The sequence below is a fragment of the Strongylocentrotus purpuratus genome, unplaced genomic scaffold (assembly GCF_000002235.5).
Source record: "Strongylocentrotus purpuratus isolate Spur 01 unplaced genomic scaffold, Spur_5.0 spur5_scaffold_15, whole genome shotgun sequence".
Classification (NCBI taxonomy): Eukaryota; Metazoa; Echinodermata; class Echinoidea; order Camarodonta; family Strongylocentrotidae; genus Strongylocentrotus; species Strongylocentrotus purpuratus.
Genome location: NW_022145600.1, coordinates 4,689,047 through 4,710,849, shown reverse-complemented (window position 1 = coordinate 4,710,849; position 21,803 = coordinate 4,689,047). Strand labels below are relative to the sequence as shown.

General features: G+C 36.8%; 1 protein-coding gene across 1 annotated transcript in view; it reads right to left on the bottom strand.

Moving 5' to 3' along the window:
- Positions 1-3,052: 3,052 nt before the first annotated feature.
- Positions 3,053-21,803, bottom strand: part of LOC586560 — a 38,383-nt gene continuing 19,632 nt past the window's right edge. The window contains exons 4-19 of the mRNA XM_030985413.1: positions 21,379-21,424; positions 20,352-20,465; positions 19,550-19,581; positions 18,368-18,613; positions 15,861-16,162; positions 14,879-15,035; positions 14,167-14,212; positions 12,642-12,732; positions 11,619-11,669; positions 10,179-10,269; positions 9,511-9,615; positions 8,377-8,558; positions 7,435-7,524; positions 6,425-6,527; positions 5,751-5,974; positions 3,053-4,917 (exon numbers count right to left, since the gene is read on the bottom strand). Coding sequence (XP_030841273.1) covers positions 4,794-4,917; positions 5,751-5,974; positions 6,425-6,527; positions 7,435-7,524; positions 8,377-8,558; positions 9,511-9,615; positions 10,179-10,269; positions 11,619-11,669; positions 12,642-12,732; positions 14,167-14,212; positions 14,879-15,035; positions 15,861-16,162; positions 18,368-18,613; positions 19,550-19,581; positions 20,352-20,465; positions 21,379-21,424 — 2,004 coding nt within the window. The 3' untranslated portion in view covers positions 3,053-4,793. The remainder of the gene's footprint in view (positions 4,918-5,750; positions 5,975-6,424; positions 6,528-7,434; positions 7,525-8,376; positions 8,559-9,510; positions 9,616-10,178; positions 10,270-11,618; positions 11,670-12,641; positions 12,733-14,166; positions 14,213-14,878; positions 15,036-15,860; positions 16,163-18,367; positions 18,614-19,549; positions 19,582-20,351; positions 20,466-21,378; positions 21,425-21,803) is intronic.

Genomic DNA, 21,803 nt, shown 5'->3' with positions numbered 1-21,803 from the left:
TGAGTATTTTTCCCAAAAAACTCTAATTTTGTTAATTAATGAACAGACGTAGATCTAATATATAATATTTGAAACATAAGAGGTCGTAAGGGAAATGTAAATGCTCAAAATATTCTTCCTGTTATCACTACTGTCTTGATCACTTCTTCCAAGGTCTGCTTTAGAAGAGTATCAAAAAACTATATAGGCCCAGGGAGATAGGCCTTTATCATTTTATTTCTTGTAAAACAAGAAGTCAATAAATGCAAACATGTAGTGAGGGACAGCATTCATTTTTGTGCATTTTTGATTCCCTTCAATTACCATCTATTTCCCCAAGACCGTCTCCCTTTCTAATTCTTTCGTTGTCTGCCCCACTTCCTCCACTTTCTTTCTATCATACCTTTCTCTCTCTCTCTCTCAAGCCTTTCCTTGCTCTTTTCTTTCCTGACCCCCGTACACCCCCTTCTCTCTCTCTCTCTCTCTTCCTCTCCCTTTCTCCCCCCCCCCCTCTCTCTCTCTCTCTCTCTAGGAACTTCTACTCATTGAGTACATAGAAATAACACAACTGAACAAATAATTGAAATGAAATCAATGAAGGATATATACATTTAATACATAAATACAGCTTTAGTTTTAAAGAAAACAAATCATGAAGATTAAACAGCTCCATTTTACATCTTAACTCTCTTTAGGGTATTGACATTCCATGAACAAAATCAAAATATTTCATGGGGCCACACATAAGTCGAAGAGCAAAAATAGTCAATTCAACTTCTATAAGTTGGTTTTTCTACTGAATCAAAAAAAAAAAAAAATGAAAGTTATACTCGGATGAAATGATGACGTTATGGTTAATGTACATGTAATTCATACGCCAAACATAAGAATGTTTGCAGAGGAATCCAAAGCATATCTGTTTGGAACCAGAAGGGCAATCATTCTGTGAAAGTACAGAGTTAACCACCTTCTGGCTCAAAAAAAAATGTATATTCTGTTTAGAGTCAGAAGGCAGTTCACTCAGTTAAAGCGAGACGGCACTACTTGTAGTTGCCTGCGCCCTCCATATAGCAAACAATGCCTAAGCGGCACCCGTTGATTTCCCATGATCCCCTATTCTTCTTATGTTAATTGAGAGCTGATTTGATGAGATAGCCACCTGTCAGTGACCACGCAGGGAGGTCTAATCCCTCCTGGCCAAACTAGTGCAGATAGGCAATAAAGTAAATATCTGGTTTAAAGAAGATATGTAATTATGCATTTGTACTCCCTCTACAAATGCCCTTATGCCAGGGACACAAACAAATCATCTGTTCGGAGCCAGAAGGGCGTTTACTTATGTGTTTTTAACAACGTTCAACCCTTACGGCTTCAAACAGGCGATGTTTCCTTCTGATCTATTGAGTATTGCTTTATGAATGTATAAATAAACACAATTATCAGAAGTTCCACTAATCTCGACTAATTATGATGTGCAAGTTTGCAGTATATATCTTCCAGTTTCATATATTTTCTGATTAAGAAATCTGACTGATTTTATACATATGGATTTCACCTTTTTTCATTTGAAGAAGATATAAAGTAGAGTTGTTAATAATAACCAGAAACAAGTCTAAGCATACATATTTAGCTTTATAAAAAGTTTCTGTAATCTCCCTTTTAAAATTCCAAGAGACTTGAGATTAAATGCACAATCAAACTACTTTCAAGACTACCATGAAGTCAATATGATACTCAGTACCTCTATTATTTCTTCATTCTATTTCACTTCCTGCTTATAAGGTACAGGGTGTATCTAAAATAAAAGTCTTGATTTGTACCTCCTTGGAATTGAACAAAATCTATCTGCCCCCTCCCATCCCGTCTCGTAAGATATGAAAGAGATGCAGGGTTACCTCAACAAGCCAATAAAATTCATCCAATAAACATATTTGACATTTTCTCTATAGATATATGTACATCTGGCAAAAGATATGCATAAATGATTAAATAATGATGCATTTAATCCTTAGATGATAGAATATACAAATGATTTACTTTTATTGGCATTCTTGTTTTTTTCCTTCTAAAGCTAATATGCAATATTCATGTTAAATGTTTGCTATAAACCTTCATGATTTCACACAAATGAAAGATGGAGATACAGTATATTTAAATATGATGAAGAAAAAAAATGGAGCTTCAAATCAAAATGTTGAAATTTAGGTGAGCCCCAAAACTAAAACCTAAAAAAAAACTTACAAAAGATCCTCACAAAATGGTAAAGACATTAAGATTACATACTCCCATTACAATCATGTTTTGTTTTTATCCTTTTTTCAAGAGCAAAACACCATCATGATATTTCGTTTTTTTAGATAAGAAAGCTATGCATGTTATCACAATAGTAAAACAAGTCTTCACATTCTGCAATGGCTTAGACTCGAATTTAGACACATTTTCAAAAGAACAAACAGTATTGCTTACATATATAATCATGAATCGTCAACTTCCAAAAAGCACTCATATCTTTACATACATTTGAATCAAGGAAAGTGTGAAGTATGAATAGTTTCAAATAAGTAATAGAATTGGTGAGATATTTCTATGGACCGATTCTTGGAGGACTATTCTTCGACTACCACCCCCTCCCCCTCCAGAACCCCCCCCCCCCCCCCACAAAAACAAACCTCTACCTTGGATCAACTGGATAATGGATAATATAACTACCTTTCTAACACAAACAACCACTCCCTGATTTACGATCATGTCAACCATTCTTTAGTTAGCAAAAGTTAGGAATCACTCGAGGCAAAATCAGAAATACACTTTTATCTTGCATAATTTGTACACATACTTTTTCAGAAAAAGAGAGGAATCTAAGGTCAAGGTCAAATCTTTCATTTGAAGGCCGTAATTGAGACTCATTCCTCTCAAATAGGAATGGCTGGCAGCTACATCTATGTTTTACAACCAAGTCACATGTAATAATAATAATATTTCGCTTTTATATAGCACTTAATACTTAATGTCTTTAAGCGCTTTACAGATATATCATATAGCGGGGGGGGGGGGGGGGGGGGGGGGGGCTAGAATGGTCATTCTGAAAACCTTTTAAACAAGGCAAGGTAACCGACAATCAATATACACAATGGTACCTGATCTTCTAGAAATTGTAGTCAAAGAAATACTGAATCAATATTTTTAATCCACTTGCCAAGATAAGAGTGTGGAAGAGTTGTATTTCAAGTCTGAAAAATTGATAAACAGATTATTTGATAATTTGTTATTAAAATCTGAGGTGACATTCTCTACATGGCAAAAACTAAACTAAATGTTTTTTTAAATATATGAATAATGTACATAATAAAAGGGTACATGTATAACATACAGCATTTCTAACACGTTACCAAATTAATAGAGTATAGGCCATAGAATAAAGTGATCGCCTGGCAGACAAGCAATTAAAACCCATTTTGTCATGTAAGAGACAAAAAGAGTATAGTGACCATAAATAAATGGAAAATATTGTAAATCCTGACAAATACTAAAATGCTACACATATTTTGTAACACAACGGAACAAGCTTTTTTGAATACCAGCCCTAAATGCCTTCAAATCAGGATAGAAGAAAAGGTTATTATTTGGGGTGGTGGACAATGTACAAAGTTAACACTTCTGATACTACAATGAGAAACAAAATATTGACATCTTTAAGTGCACACGAAGATTGCTTATAACATTGCTTTGGAAAGGTACACACAAGATCAATTGTACGAGTGCTCTCCATTTCTGCATATCGTAAATTTTGTCCACGTACAGTCAAACCTGTTAAGTGACCCGTTGTCTACAACAAGCATTTTTTACCCTTGAAAATGGTTTCTCATTGAAACATGTACTAAAGGAACCTGTCTACAAAGACCACTTTTCGTGTTTCCCTTGGGCGGTCACTGTAGACAGGTTTGTCTGTATGTGTAAGCGGCCTATTCAGTATAATAATCAATAGCCCATTTTGACCATGTTGCACTATTGGTCTCGAATTGCTCGATCAAATTTATTTTGCCACCTTATGATAAATAAAAGTAAATTAGATAACACGTCCTAAGTAATTTTTGTATAGAAAATGTAATGTATGTTTCATTTCTGCACATTGTAAAACTGGTACATGTATATGCAAGCATAATTGGTATCATGAAATTATTTTGCTTGTCGGATAAAAAGCTAGTAGTCATTTTGCCACACGGCGGTCAATAGAAGTAAATTAAAAAGCAAATACTATTTCCATTCATAATCTGATTTTTCCTTTGAATTTACACTCCATAGTATACATATAACATACAACTTTGTCTGGTTGATCTTCTCCTTTTTTACACATTCTCCGCAGCTGCCAATATGTGAAGCTCCTCTCTCTCTTCTGCCCATTCTCTGTAGAGGTTGCCCTGTCTGGCGCCCTTTAGTGGCTTTCTCCAAACATTGACATCCTGAGAGTCAGTCATACTCGTTGCTTCTAAAACTTTTCCCTTCTCATTGAGCTTGGGATAGCAGCAACTTTATTTCAAGAAAAAAAAAGTCCAACAATATAAAAACAGTCGAGCAGGGGTGTCATTTTGTTCTTGCAAGACCCCTGTTTTATATTGTTAAATGTCTATATATTTATATGTAAAAAAAGACCTTTTTTGGTCACTATATTTTAAAGTTTTTCCCCACCAGTGAAATGACTTTTTCCACAAGGGGGACTTTAAAAAAAAGTCACATATTTCATGTGAACTACCGATATTTTTTTAACGCATTCCACGATGCTTGTTTTTCGGCCTGTAGAGGGCGTCCTTGAGCCATTACTTCTTGTCAAGTCCTTTTGATTCTGGGAGATGATCGTAGCGGCAGCGCTCGGCGTACCAGCACCCGGTGGTCCTCCAGAAGTAACACTCAGTCCCGTTCACCGGTCCAGACATCTTAAATCTTAAATGATTGACAGAGAAATCAAGGGAGAGAAGCAGAGAGAGTGTGAAAGATCATCATACACTTCAAGAAAAAATTTGTTAAAGCTTTATGGGATCAGCTTTTCCTCCTTTGATTTTTGGTCATGCGATTGCATTGTGAAAGACACGTTGTGGAATCGGTTAGAAAAGGTTGATCATCTAGCATATGAGTTTTGGTGTGTACTGCAAGGTTCTGGATTCATCAAAATGATAAAAAATTTGGCCCAGTCTTGGGATTACACAAAGATGTGGGATAAAAATCTGTCCCAATTTTATGCTGTCACATGCCATATTTAGAATATTAAGGCATTTGAAGAGCCATGCTTTTCAGGGAACATTTTTTATCTGATGTTCTTCCACACTTGCATAATAACAATGATAACGCAAACAGATTAATTTCCACCACTTCCCAGAACTAAACCTTCTCTTTAAGTTGGCCTTTTCCCCATCAAAACGTTCTCCAGATAAATCATGAAATATTTAGGAGGCAGCAAACAAAATGAACAATGCTCCTGTCAAGAGCCAGAAGGGCACCACCTTTAATCCACAGTGATGCATAAGAATATCTTTCTGGCAGAGCCGAGGAAATAACACACAAGCCAAGATTTTTTAGAACACAATTTTTACGGGAACATAATAATTCTACCAGTGCATACAAATTGTCAACTTAAAACGACGGTCGGTCGGAAATCTCTTTTACTTCTTTTACTTAAAAAAAAAAAAAAAAATCCCTCTTTTGGCTGACATTTCTCAGTTTTTAAATGCTTTAATACATTTTTTTTTTTTAAAGCTACAAAACAAAGTGCTATTTACGCAGGGTCTAGTTGCTGCTGCTGCTGCTGCTGTTGCTGCTTGGGTTTCTTAAGATTGTTATTGTTGTGTTTGCTCGTGGAGGTCTGGGTTTGGGGCTTCCTCAGGATCAGGTTCTTGTAGCGCATGTCGACGTACTCTTGGTGGTCGTTGGCTTGAGCGTTTTGTTGCTCTATAGGGTTGTCTGGGAATTTAATCAGCAGGAATTTACCGTGCAGCTCGCGACCCTGAAAGATAAAGAGATACAGAAGAAGTGGTTACCACTCTCTAATCAGTTACCATGGTAATGCAACATTTTAAAGCCCCACTGTACTACTTATAACTACTTGCGCCCTCTATATAGCAAACAATGCCTAATCTGTAACCACTGGTCCCCCATGATCCCCTTTTCTTATGTTAAGTGAGAGCCGATTTGATGAGATAACCACCTGCCAGTGACCTTGCTGGGTGGTCTAATCCCCCCTGGCCAAACTAGTACAGACGGGCCTTAAACAAGTCAAACTTGTGGGGATTGTTGGCTGGATCATTTTGTTGTTCTACAGGGTTGTCAGGGAACTTTAACAGTAGGTGTTTTCCATGTAGTTCACAACCCTGAAAGATAAAAGTTTATTGTAGCAATGCATCATCTTCAAATTTAAGGAGGGGGAGGGGGGGCAGAATGAGAGTTTGTGGCATACCTGTAGTTTGTCCATAGCTTTGCTGGCCATTCTAGGGTCCTTGTAATTCACAAAGGCACAAAACTTTTCTGACATGCGTCTCATGCTCGAGACTTCACCATATCTGTGAATATAAAAAGAAAAAAACACAGGTAAGTTTTTTTCTTCTTCATGCCCTTTAAGTCATGTTAGATGCATGTTGTTTGAATGCTAACAAAATATTTATATCCCATCTAACAAATCAAAGTGGCACATCTTTGAATTCTCTTCAACAAAAGAAATTCTCATTCAAGACATGATTTCCTGACTTTGTTCAGCATCTTATTTCAACATTGTGCAATGAATACTGAGGGTACTACAAAATAAATTTATTTGAAATCTCTCTTAAGTAATGTAATACTCAAAGCCTGGTCTCCTAGATGAAACCCTGGGGAGTGTTTTGAAAAGACTAAGATCGATTTAAGTTGGCAGGCCATTCATGCCACTAGTTCTTTTAACCATTCATCAAGGGACGTTTAAATCGTTGTCACAAATCAACAGAATTTACATTTTTTATAGTTAATTATTGGAGGAAAGAATATCATCTACAGACTATAATTTCTGTGATTTTTCTGTTAATTTTACATCTGGTTCAAGACTTTTTAAGGGCATAAATCGCATACCATGTATAAGTCCGAGTATAAAATATAACAGTTCACAATGGAAGTAAACGTTTTTCTTCAACAATGAACTATCAAAAATGTTAATTCTGTAGATTTGTGACATCCCTTGAGAGACCAATGGTGAGAGCAACCAGTGGCATGAATGGCCTGCCATAGTTCAAGTCCAACTTCAGTTGAGCTTGGTCTTTGTGAAACAACCCCAACATAAATCAAATTAAAATCTATACGTGTTGTAAAGTAAGCAACAATAGAATATTATGATATGGGATAGAACAACATATTTGCAAAATATAGGCCCAATATCTTGTTTTAAGTCGCTTTGTTAAAATAGTATTAGCCTTCAGTTTGCAAAATACATTGTATACTCACGGTTTAAAAAGGTCCTTTAATTCCTTTTCGGTAACTGTGGGCTGTAGATTACCTATCCACAAGGACTTCAAGTTTTCAGGATTGCTGTAGCTGAAGTTTGAAGGAAAAATCGAAAAACTGGTTAACCAAGATTCTACTCTGAATAAATCCATGCACGAGTCATATTCTCAAGAATTAGAATTAAGGAAAGGTTCTAGCATGACATTTGGAAAGGAGAAAATTGAATTTCATGGTAAACTAACTTTTTACTCTTCTGGAAATTGGTTTGCAATGGTAAAGTTTCATCACCATCATATATCTTATACAGTCAAACCTGTCTGTAGCGACCACTCAAGGAAACACAAAAAGAGGCCTTTGTAAACAAGTGGTCTTTGTAGACAGGTTCCTTTAGCCCATGATTCAATGAGAAACCATTTTCAAGGGAAACAACAAATGTGGCCTTTGTAGACAGGTGGTCACTAAAGCAGGTTTGACTGTACAAATGTTTTGTTTGACATACTAGACACGACTGATGTTCTAGTGATACTCATTCATAAGGTGATCGCTTCATTCAAAATTTTCACTTTTCAAACAAACTCCATCTTTTTGCTCTATGAAAATATTCATATTTTAAAAGGGAATACTTTTATTGAATAACCCGATGGTCAGAAGAAATACCTATTGAAACATGGAAAGTGAATAAAGATGAGAGAGTGAGAGGCTTGACTCTGTGCTGAGGGTGTTTCACAAAACTTTTCATCAGTGACAAATGACAGTTTTTGTTGTACGCTACTGAAATCCTTGCTTCTGATTGGTTATCAGCAGATTTGTCGCTGATTTTTTTTTTATATCATTGAAAATTGGCTTTGTGAAATGCCCCCTAGTCACCATTCTGTCTCTCTGAAGACGCCTTAATACTTTTATTGTACAGTGGATATTTTTTTTCTTCAAAGAACCACTTACTCTAGCTTGCTCTCTTGAATGGTTTGGGTTATGTAATCCTCTTCGTCAGAGACGTAAACTTCTTCCATTTCCCCGTTGACACCCGGTAGGTCCCCTTGTGCTAGCAGGTTTTCTAGAGCGGCTGGAACTGTATCAAACTGCAAGATAGCTGCTTCGCTTTGTTGCGCACCGAATCCCATTTCCTGCAAGTCAAGGGGAACAAGGGAAGATATTCAAGTACAGCATTTCATGAGAACTATAGTACAATCGGTAGATATCAAGAGACAACTGGCCATGGCTAAAACATCGGCCTCAACGCTGTTGAAATATCTGGAAGGACAGGAACATCACCCGATCCGTGTAATGAAGGCATTGGTTTTCCCAGTTGCACTCTATGGCTGTGAAACATCACATGGGCATTAATAGGAAAGGCAGACAGATGAGCAATATCAGCCTTTTAAATGTTGTGTTGGAAGAAGCTACTTGGGATATCATGGAAAGATCACATCACCAATGAACACATCGGAGATCAACCGCCACTTGCTACCAGGATTGATAAGTACAAGCTGCAATATTTTGGTAACAATAGCAGTTTAAGAGACAACTTTGAACAAATTATCATTTAAGGTACATTTGAAGGAACACGCAGAAACGGGAGGCCCAAGCTAAGATCGAGTGACGGTCTTAGGGATATTCACTCTACTGGACTGCAGAAAATAGATGCCGAAGGAAAGGTCTCATCACATGGGTCACAACGGGTCAGCCATGACCTATCGGACAATGATGACGATTGTACAATTTTAGAACATTATTATCAAGACTTATCAAAACTTCTTTCTCAGATGCCCCTATCCAGCCAAGATATCAATACAGTAATCAAAAGTTATTAACAAGATTTTGGAAAGGCTTTTGGCCCTTTATCTCTTTATAGTTGTTTTATCAGTTTTCCTTTGTAACCCCATCCCTAGTCACATATATAAAGTATCCATTAAAGTGTTATTGATTGTTCACCACAAGCTGATAGACCCTGACTGTCCTTAGCTCTTGGACGCTTAAACAAATTTGTTATTAATTTTTTATTTAGACAGTTTCCAAGACGTGTGCAAGACAGCCTTTCTTGGCATCCTCACCCGATCAACATGAATGAAAACTTACCATAAGCCGATAGACCCTGACCGTTCTTAGCTCTTGGACCGCTTCAGCACAGTTTTTATCAAGTTTCAAGACATGCTCAAAGGCTGCCTCTGCATCTGAATAAAGCTGAAGGAAAAAAAAACACAAAAATAACAAGATCGTTAGACATTTTTATTGATAACTTCTCCGATTTCCAACATGTTCATATCTTTAATTTCAATAAAGAAGTTAAGCTGCAAAAGAAAATTTAAAATAATTACACACTTCCAATTACCATTTTGTTGTGGTGTGTCCATCCTTCATAGTGATCAATATAAAAGTAACATAAGATGATTCCACGTCATGTCATCTCCCAGTTTCGTGATGAAATAATATGAATATTGTCCTCCATTTTCAAAATATTGTCAAGTTATCTCTCTCATGAAACCAATTAACCTATCATGTTCAAGAAGAAAAATCCATATTGGACTAGCTCACGGCTACTGAAATTCTCTTGTTCTCCATTCCCCAAGGAGTGGAAACACCCAGTTACACTACACAAAGGGTTAAAAATCAACTCAAGCATTCATGTAATTACAACAACAGAAAACCAAAATAAAATATGATAAGGTAATCACTTTGCATATGATTTTAACGCGAATCGAGTGAAGTATAAGGGTTACGGAAGAAAACAACTGTCTGTGACTTACTTTTAGACCACTCAAAGCACGGCCTTTTCGGTAGTGACCCTTTGGCCATGTCCTGTCCAGATCGATTGCTTTATCTGCATCGCGTTTTGCACTGTGTGAAGAAAAGGGTTAACAAGGATATGTGAATAAGATGTGGTGTCTGTTATATTAAAAGCACAAGAATCTCCATCCCATGCTTTCACTAATAAAGTGAAACCTGTCTATAAAGACCACCAAAAGGAGACAAGGAAAGTGGTCTTTATAGGCAGGTGGTCTTTGTACACAGGTGCCTATAGTACATGTTTCAATGAGAAACAATTTCCAAGGAAAACAAAAAGTGTGGTCTCTATAGACAGGTGGTCTTTGTAGACAGGTGGTCACTAAAGCAGGTTTGACTGTATATGTTCAAAGAGCTACTGTAAATTCAAAGCCTTAATTATCAATCATCTCTTGATATCAAATTAATTTTTAAAGATAAGATTTTCCCACCCAGCAGATGAACTAACTGCAGTGCTCCTAGCCCAAAGAGGAATTTCACCAAATATACATGACTTGCAGACAATAAAGAACTGCTACACCTTATCAGAGATGCCAACTTTTGAAAAACAGAAATAGGGAGGATTTGTAACCGACACTAAATATTGTGCGTATAGCGCACATCTTCGAGCGCTGGAAGCTCTGGGGTTCTAGATGCTCTCTGGTGTAATCTGAGCCTTATTTTGCAACATTTTACATGTGTATTTAGTTGAATAATTCCCACTTTTTTTTAAAAATAACATACATATTGTACAAAATGCATGATGAATTCCTTTCAGACTTCCGAATACATGGGTACTTGATAATGTATTCGGTCTTTTACTTCTGAGACCATATCTTGGTCTTCTTTTGCTGATTTTCCGCCATTTGAATTCTGTGTCAATATCCACGCATTGGTTATGGAGAACCATATGCTGAAACAATCTTTCGCCACTCTTAATTTGTCTTTTAACATAGTGGAATTACTACATGCTAAAGTTAACAGACGATATTTCTCATTCATTTCACAGATATATATACTGATAAGCGCCAAATCGGGAGGATAAGGATGGTGATCGTAAGGTCAGGAGTTAGGGTGAATTATTTCATCGGGAGGGTTGGCATCTCTGCCTTATTATAAGAACAATCAACTTGTAATGATAATTCCACCTCCCCCCATCCCCCACCCCCCCCCCCACCCCTCTGAAGTAGAGGTATAAAACTTCATAGGTGCACTCGTCAAGAGATGATCAATCTGTTTGCCCCCTACTAGCTAACATCATAAAGCAGGGGAGGGGGCATTAATATCCACCCACCCCCAACTGTGACATCACCCACATAACTGTCTTTGTAGAGGTCAGGGTTGCGAGATTAAATATTAAAATATCAATTGTAGGTATTTCTTAGTTCTAGAAATGAGGATTTAAGAAGGTGGATGATACTTACTGGTCATACATTTGTAAATGATCGTAACAAAAAGAGCGATTTCCAAAGAACCTGGAGAAGAGAAAAAACACATATTTCAGTCTTCATCATACTTTAAAGGCATAGTTTAACAATGTTTCCAGTTTTAAAAATTTGAGATGCATGGCCCTACGTGTTATCAGTGTTTAATATTGAAGCCTACAAAAATTGCGCTTCAAAATGATCATGAAGTACCTCAAAAAAATTTTAATCTTTGAGTGACCGGTTTTACCATACTCATTTCCCTCAATAGACTGTAGTGTTTTAAAGCCTGTTGGGAAAATGGATTGTGAATTTTCAATTTCCAATCATAAATATCTTGATAAATCGGCTTGTAAGCATCATGGGATTCCTGACTGACTTAAAGGTTTATAATTATCATTGCAGTATGAGCTAAATCAAGGGTTTTGTTTAAAATCTGAGGCAAAGATACCCAATTCCTTTTACAAAAATTGTTTTGTGCACATTAAAGGTAATACAAAGTTTTGGTATGGGGTCATGCATTTGGTTCAAAAGAAACATATTGGAAGCATATGCGATCCTACAATCATAAATATCTTGATAATCAGACACGCGATCGGCTTGTAAAAGTCATGGGATTCCTGACTGACCTAAAGGTTAATAATTATCATTGCAGCATGAGCTAAATCCAGGATTTTGTTTAGAACCTTAGGCAAAGATACCCAATACCTTTTACAAAAACTGTTTTGTGCACATTAAAAAGTGTGGGATACTCTTCAGTACTGCTGTGGTCTAGTGGATATGCAGGGCTCCACACTAACATTTACAGCTGTATGCATGAGCCCTGTGTTGAAATGTCAACATTTTGGGGGTTCAGACATGGATTCTTGGCAAACATGTGTCTACAGACTGTGGAACACAAGTTACTGGGTTCGAATCCCAACCTCTGCACTCTACGTCCTTTGGCAAGACATTCATCTACATTTGCCACTCTCCACACAGGTCACGTAGATGGGTAGTAAATGGGAGTAGAACAGATCTTACCTGAAATCCATAGGATTTAGCCCTATTGCGTTTGAGAAAAATTTGATGGCTTCGTGGTAGTTTCCCTCGCTTGCCATCTCATTGCCTTTTACTGTGTGAGAAAAAAATTGTGGAGAGAATCAACATGAAGTTTTTAAAAAATATATATATTCATATATAACTAGATGGAATTTTGACTGCGCGCAGTCGAAAATGATGCCTCCGCCATAGAGCAATTTAAACAAGTTTGGAGTTTAAATTTCCAGTGGTTCTTGAGATATCATGATAACAATCTCAATGTATGGAATTTCATAAGTTGACCTCTGTGACCCTTGACCTTTGATCTACGTGCTCCAAAATCTAATCAGATTGTTTTCCTATAGTGATACACACTATCACTAAGTTTGAAGTTTAAATCTCCAGTGGTTCTTGAGATATCATGATAACAATCTCAATGTATGGAATTTCATAAGTTGACCTCTGTGACCCTTGACCTTTGACATACGTGCTCCAAAATCTAATCAGATCGTCTTCCTATGGTGATACATACTATCCTTAAGTTTGAAGTTTAAATCTCAAATGGTTCTTGAGATATCGCGCTAACAAGCTCAATACAAGGAATTTCATAAGTTGACCTCTGTGACCTGTGACCTTTGACCTACGTACTCCAAAATCTAATCAGATCGTCTTCCTATGGTGATAAATACTATTCCTGAGTCTTAAGTTTACATCTTAAATGGTTCTTGAGATATTGTGATAACGGTCAAACGGGCCGGACAAACGGACGTACGGACGGACAACCCGAAAACATGATGCCTCCGGCACCACCTTCGGTGGCGGAGGCATAAAAAGTTATTTATATGGAACACTAAAAAGAACTTCCCTCTGAATATCTTGTGAAATTGTTCCAACAATTGAAAGGAAATGATAAATTAGAGAAATTTTACATAACCAATATTGAAATGGGCAAAAATGTTGCTAAACTTTTCTGCAAAAATATTTATTCAATTAGAATAGGTCTACGTAATGATTTCTTTACAATTTACAACACTCTGACTGATGTTTCAAGTCCATTATCCCTACTTATAAACCATCCATGTTTTTTTTAAAGCCATAATTTTATTATTCTCTGAATTGATTGGTTTTCCTTCTCTAAATAGGCAACAATTAATCCTTTTTTCCACTTTGAAAAGTTTAACCCCCAGAATGCCAATCTGTACACAAAATTAGTGAATTTGTATTTTACTCTGCATTGCAAATTTAGGAACTTAATGATTAGTTACAATTAAATTGTTCTCAACTGGGAATGGCAAAAAAATGAGATTGGAAATAGTCTCAGAATTTTCTATAATTGTTGCTCTTTCTGCTTACGTATAATTCCTAGCATTCTGGATCAAATACATTGCAAAAATGTCACTAAAAGGAGACACTGTACTGCAACAGGTTCAAGAATCACTCATAATAAAAGAATACAACAAATAGATACTAATGTCCTACAGTCAGATATGTGAAAAACAAGCAGGAATGTAGGAAAAAGGGCACAAACCTGCTGCTTTTCTGCTCTCTAGAATTTTTGGATCCATATCCTCTATCTGTAAAGACAAAAAGAGCAAAGACGAGTATTACGAAAAATGTAATGTCCTGGTTTAAAATTAACTGACAAGAAATGTACAGGATATGGAATATGTCTTGAAATCACTTTTCCAATATCCTATCCTGTGCCCTTTATTTTGTGTAATCATTTGGTAATAGAGAATTACAGCAATTTGTACAGAATAGAGGATGACACTCCATATACAGGGGATGCATTTAAAGGTATAGACCAGTTTTGGAAACGCCCCCCTCTCAACAAATGAAATGGAAGCTCTCATTACCAATCATGTGAAAGAATGTTTTGACTACAACATGATGATACAAATTTTGCCGGGAAACCGCCTACTAATTGATATTTTTGGTAATTTATCATATCGATTCGGCCAGGATAGATATCGCGTAGTCCCATATACATCTTTCTGTGTACAGTGCTTGTAACTTTACCAAGACTGGGTCAAATTTCTTATCATTTTGATGACTCCAGAACCTTGCAGTACACACCAATACTTATATGCTGGATGATCAACCTTTTCTGATTGATTCCACAATGTTTCTTTCACAATGAAATCGCATGACCATTACTGGTCTTTACCTTTAAGCCTTGCTTATAAAACTGAGTCTACTTGTGAATACAGGCTAAAGGCATACAGCCCACTTTAACTTACTGATTCAGACTCTTCTTTTCTCCCTTTGCCTTTCTTTTTGGTCTTGACAGCAGGGGGAGGGGTCTGCTTTTTGGCTATGCCACTGGCAGCTCGGGCAAAAAAGGCACTATTCATGTCCAACCCTTGGGTCTCTTCGTCACTTTCCGAATCGGACATCCTGAGGTGAGAAGATAAAAAAGAGAACAGGAAGAAATTACAAGATGAAGGATGTGCAAGGTAATAACAAAGTAATAACAATTGGCGAATAAGAGGAAGGATGCAATGACAATTTGGAGATTGGTTAACCTCTCTCAGAGCAGTTCAAAATGTCTCTCATATCGACTTTGTAGTGAAAAAATGTACCTTATGCTTTAGTCACACCTTTGCGTATTGCTGCGTATTTATGGCAAGCCGTTTTAACATTTATTCCTAGGGCATTAGTCCCAGCACAATGTGATCACTTCCAAACTGTCAAAACATCCCCTAAATCACCACCCCAAGACAATTAATCATGGGAACAGCATGCTCTTACTACAACTGTTCAATGGTCAATATCTTGTGCTAAAAATATACTTCAACCATGGACAAAACACTATACCTCACCACATTCCTAATCCTAAACTGAACCTAAAAATCATCGGAAAGATTCCATATGAACCCCCCCCCTGCTAAATAAAAACGAAAACATTTTATTTTCTTTCTATCTTTCATTCTGTGTCTCATTGTCTAACCGTAACCCTTACCCTAACCGTAGTTTTACTCTGAAACATATCTATATTTTTTTCTTCAAGTTTAGTGGGGGGTACATTTGGAACTCTTGCCAAATATAAGATGTTTCATCTCTGGCAAACAATCTTTTTATTTTCCACTTTAAAGGGCTTCCTCTAATATTGAATACATGTGACCCTCCCCTTAACCCTAACATATAACTGCATACACATGTAAAATGAGAGAGGATTGGAAATGACGTGTCTATGAGACCGACCATCAACTCGGTACCTACCCTGGATGAAGTACAATGCGGTGCCCTCCTGATTTCTTTGTTTGTGTTTTCCTTCCTTCTGGCTGCTTCACTCCATCTCCCCCTCCTCCTTTCCCTACTCCTCCTTCTCTCCCTCCTCCTCCTCCTCCCGCTGCTTGCTGATGTCCATCGTGGACCTCCTTTCGATGGTTCGAATCGGTTTCAAAGTGTGAGTTTATATCGGTCTGGGAATGGTCGGCCGGTTTGTTGCCATTGACGGCTTTGGCCTTGGAAGACTTGTCGTCACTGGAGTTCGCCGTTGAATCTTCATTTAAAGCATCGGCCTGTACATAAGACAAAAGAATGACGTTGGTAGATTGGAGTATAACAGTCTTTGGCACAAGATGTTTATCACATGCAATATGATTCGGACCAGGGACCAGTTTCACAAAGCCTTTTTTCAATAACAAATGACAGAAATCAGTGACAAATCTGCTGATAACCAATCAGAAGCAAGGATTTCAGTAGCTTATAACAAAAACTGTAATTTGTCACTGATGACAAGTTTTCTGAACCCCCCCCCCCCCCAGGAATGTTTGTGCAATAAAACCTCAGATCATAAATCAAGAGATTAAAGTGTTTTGAGTGCATCAGCTACTTTAACGGTATAGCTGTTGACAGGTAAAGTTCAAATCTCCACCGATCATAGTCCTACATGTATATAAAAGATAACAGAAATACAAATGAGTTTAACTGGAAACAAAACTAAAAATAGAATAAAATCAATTATTTGAAAGGAATAGTGGTTACAGGTTGAATGGTATGCAGTTAGCAATCAGGGTTTGCTGAACACAAATCAATGAATAATGGATGCATAAAATGAGATAAAAAGTTTATGAGTGCCTCATGTTATACATGTCTGTCAACAACCAACCTGCTTATCTGCTCGCCAAATATTATTAAACACCACAGCACAAGACACAACAAATATGATGAACATTATCACGTAGGCGAGAACACTGTCAAGGATGTGAGTGCCATAGTATTGGCAGGACACGCCGCTCATCGACAAACACGCATCCGTCCACAACATGGCTTACGAACACAGCAAACTTCCACAACATAGGCATTAACAATAGGCGTATCAGACGAAGGAGAATCATGCCAATTCTATGAAGGATAAAAGCCAGAAAGGCACGTATTTGTACATATGATTATGGCTTTGTTGGCCACGGAGAAGTCTACCTGCCGAGCTGCAGTGTAACAAGATCGAGTTCAGTAGATCTCAACAACGACAGGATATGCTATGTACATGTAGCTCACTCAGGAGGGAAACTCTACTGTACATGGCCATACAGAAATAGAGGGTTGCATTGAGGCCGTCTGCTAAATGGGGAATCACTGATGTGTATACAAGATCAGGATGACGAATGCAATCTTTAGACAACCTTGATTGCTTTTCATGATAACATTAGATTCGACCTTTGACCCCATGCCTCTAGAGTGGCTGGTTCAATGGGCAATACAATGGGGGCTTTCACATCAAGCACATTTCTCAAATCGCTATTCATGGTAGAATGAGAATTGACCTTTGACCTCATGCATTTAGTGGTGGGTTCAATGGGGCAATACAATGGGGGCTTTCACATCAAGCACATTTCTCTCTTGCTCAAATTGCTATTCATTGTAGAATGAGAGTTGACCTCTGATATATCCCTATTCAACTATTTTACAATAACACAATGATTTATTTGTCTACATTTCTGTACAGTTTAAAGTGTTGTGCGCAATCCCGTGGTAAATGATGCACGTTGGGCTATTGTATATTTGTGTTAAAGCTATTTGAATGGACTACCAGGGATGTTATAAACCTCCATTTAGGTTCAATCCTCTATTGTATCAATCTATTCAGCAAAGAGAAAGGAGTTAAAAAGGTGTGGAGCCAACAATTGGTGCATTTAACTAAAATGGAAAACCACAATTTTGAAATATATGGTGGATGACAAATCTCCTCGCTCTCTTTACATCTCCACCCTTCTCGCTCTCTCTCTCTCTCTCTTCTTTTCTCTTCTCTCTCTCTTTCCAGTTATCCCTTTCTAATTATCTCTTCAGTTACTCAGATTTTCCCCTTTTTCTATTTCTCTCCTTTCCTTCCTCTTTCCTTTTCTCTTCCATTTCAATTTCTCCCAATCCTTCTGATTCATATAACTGCGTTGCCTACCCATAGATTCATTACTTTATTTCCATGGTTATCTTATTCATTCCATGTTGTTTATTTCATTCATTAAAAAAAAAATGTTATCATTCTGTTTTTTTTTTTAAATACTTCAATCAGATTTTGTTAATGCTAATCACGCAGACTTCCTGAAACTATCGTTTTTGCCTGATGACAGTTTAACCAGGAATGAATAAATTCAATTAAAGTTTCATTGAAACATTGATCAGCATTCATGACAATTGATTACCGAGTAAAATTCTAAGCAGAAGGAAGTTCCAAAAAGGTATCAGGAATAATTGCCTACAAAAAGTATCCTAGCGGTAGTACTTACTTGTATATTTTGTTTATTCACAATTATCTCTTCTTCTTCCTCCTCTTCCTCTTCCTCCTCTTCATCTGACGATTCAGGTACAACCTCTTTCTTTCCTTTCTTCTTGCTATCGCCACCGCCGTATCGCACCTCCTTCTCCTGCTTCTTCTTGGCTTTCCTTCTTTTCTTACGTTCTCTTCGCTTCTCTTTCTGTTTTTTCAGTTTCTCCTCCTCTTTTAGTAACTCCTCCTCGTGCCTTTTTGCTTCCTACATTTGAATAAGAAATTACCAGAGATATAAATGAGGGGGCTTGATGGTACGAATCAATAATAATGATGTGATAATATTGTTGCAAATAATAATATTTAACATTTCAAGTGGTAAAAAAGGTGATTTGACCAATTTGTTTTCAACAACTTTAACATACTGTATGTTTCAGTTCTGTTTCAGTTCTGTTCCCGATACAACGTGAAATCAAATGTTCTAATGGGCCACCAGAACACACTACAATCTATTGTGTTTCCATTATTATTCTGTTCCACTGCAACAACAAATCTTTGACAAGGGTTTTATTTTTTTGTATTTCCAAAACTGTACACACCTGTTTCTATGACATACATAAATGATTGATTGCCCTGGGAATGAATTCATGCGAGTGACGTAATGAACAATACTATATTGACAATTCACAAGCAACAGGTGTGAATTTCTCACATTACTAGCCTTTCCCTATATTGAGTTTAATACATGCTCATAAATGTACACTCTGCATACACATGTGATATCTCTATTTCCATATTTCTTTTTATCTTTCTTATCATTAATTCCTTACTTTTTATCTCTTATTTATACATTTACATTTCAGTCTCTACTTATACATGTACCTCACCACATGGACATATCTCTCCCTGCCTTTTTCTCAATATCTTGCTCAGGTACATGTATGTTTCTTTCTCTCTATTTCTTAATCTCTCTCTCTCTCTCTCTCTCTATGTATATATATATATATATATATTGTACACCCCCTTCTCCTCACCTGTTACCCTTTATTTTTATTCTCCTTCTTGGGACTTTCCTATTCCCTTTCATCTTTTTATTTGTTATTTTAAAACTTACATTCATTAAGTCATTAATTGCCATGATAGTAAATTATATAGGACATTACACATGTATGCAAATAATATGACAGATTTTAAAACTTACGCTAACTGTTGGTCTTGACGAACTTGGGACATCTGTAACAAAGAAAGATGATCAAGGAAATCATAATTATAAAGCAGACAGAAGGAAAAACTCTATAAATTCATTATTACAGGGAAGCTAAATGCATGCTTTCCAAAATAGCAGTATGCAAGTTCAAGGAGGTACAGCTGGTCTGAATCCCAAAACAAATTCTTACAAAGTACTTTTAAAAGTAATATAAATAATTTACTTTAGAAATATAACAAAATGAAAATAAAAATACAGTCAAATTTTTCATGTTTCTGCTTACACTCCAGAAAGGAACCACGTCACATACCATTCAACAAACAAAAATCAATAAAAAAAAAATTGAAATTTTGTCAATTTCATTTCAGTTTACTTTAACTCGGAGTTAACTCCATGCTGGCTCCAAACAGATGATTTCAAACCTTTACCTCTACATTCCAATATTTTCTTTTAGTATAGTATGTCAAGATTGGATATCTACAACCTTCTGCTGTGAACCAGAAGGGTGTTTGCATCAAAATTTCATTTTTTGTTTTCATATACTAACGTTTTCTTGTAACACTACAGTCTATAAACCAGTTACTAAAAGATTTTTGCTTTTTTGAGGCACTTCATGATATTTTGAAGCACAGTTTTTTTAGGGCTACAGTATTACACCATATCACAGAGACTGATAACACGTAGGGCCATGCATCTCAGATTTGGCATTGTTAAACGATGCCTTTAAGAGAAACGACTCAACATCCTTCTGGTTCTGGGCTGTCAATATGATCATGAATGGCATTGAAATACAAACCTTTTTCTCTGCTTGACTTTTCTCTAAAAGCATCAGGTTTGAAGTTAAAGTCACTGCTGCTATCACTGTCTGAATCACCCAAATTATACCCAAAGCCGTTGGAGAAACCTGCACCTAAAAAAAGAAGAGTTAATTTGTTCAACTTAGAGCGATACTGAACAGATGAAACTTTCTGCCCTGGTGTACTGCTCAGTGCACAGCGCCATCTCATGATCAACTTGCCAACACTAAAGTGCATTTAACCAAAACCTAAATCCCACGTCACAGACAGAGGGCTCAACAGTGCAGCTAGGGAAGCGTACTGGTGCAGCTGACCTGAGATAGTGCCAGAGGGGATTTTGCGGTAGTTACAAGCTACTGAAATCATGGCATTTAATTGGCTGAGAGTAAAAATCGTCATAGCAATTTAGCATTTGTTATAAATGTTTTATGAAATGGGCCCCTGGTACAGTGTGGCTTTAAAAGCATATTTGCAGCTTTCACAACATTTCAATGGATCATTAGTCAAACCTGACTAAGCAACACCCTGTATAGAAAGACCACCTGTCCATAGGGACTATTTTGATATTTCCCTTGAACAAAGTTTCTCACCAACACAACCCATCATAAAGACATTCTGCTTATAAAAAACTGCTTTTTGGTCTCTTTTGAGCAGTCTTTACAGTTTCAGTTTATAAACTGGCTTCACTGTAGTACTTTTGCTATTACCATTTACATGTACATGTTAATTGTACAATTTGAGATACACTCTCAAAGACCATATTAAACATTTATGACATACAGGATCTGTTTGGGGCAACTTTTCAGAAACCCAATTGCTAATGAGTTGATATTCAGTTTTACACTGTGAAAATTTGAAAGGAATATAATCGTAAATACAAATACTTTGGAGTTATAAAAGATTTTTTACATATGAACTTTTGTTTTTCTAGTATGGAGAAAAGAGTATAAATCGTACAGCTACAACACATGAAGTACACATTGTGAACAGTTAGCACTGTACATGTATCTACGAGTGTATACATACCTCTATTTCCACAAAAGACATGTGCAAACAAATCAAACATCTGTTCCTGTATTGACAAGAGATAGAGAGAGAGAGAGAGAGAGAGAGAGAGAGAGGGAGGGAGGGAGGGGAGAGAGAGAGAGGGGAGGGGGGGGGGGGGAGAGAGAGAGAGGGGAGGGGGAGAGAATATTTAAACATTGGTTAATTATCATGTATAGCATTGGGGAAAAGACATTTACAGATTATATAGAATACTATTCATTATGGGATTTAATGATTTTATACATTGCCAGGCGTAGCTGACAGTTGAAACAATTACATGTACTCACACATGACATGTATACAAGTAACCTGATTAAATTATCTACATGTAAATATTAACTTCATAATAAACATCTTTAAATTATATTTTCAACCACACTTTGATGCTGATCTCCTAAACACAC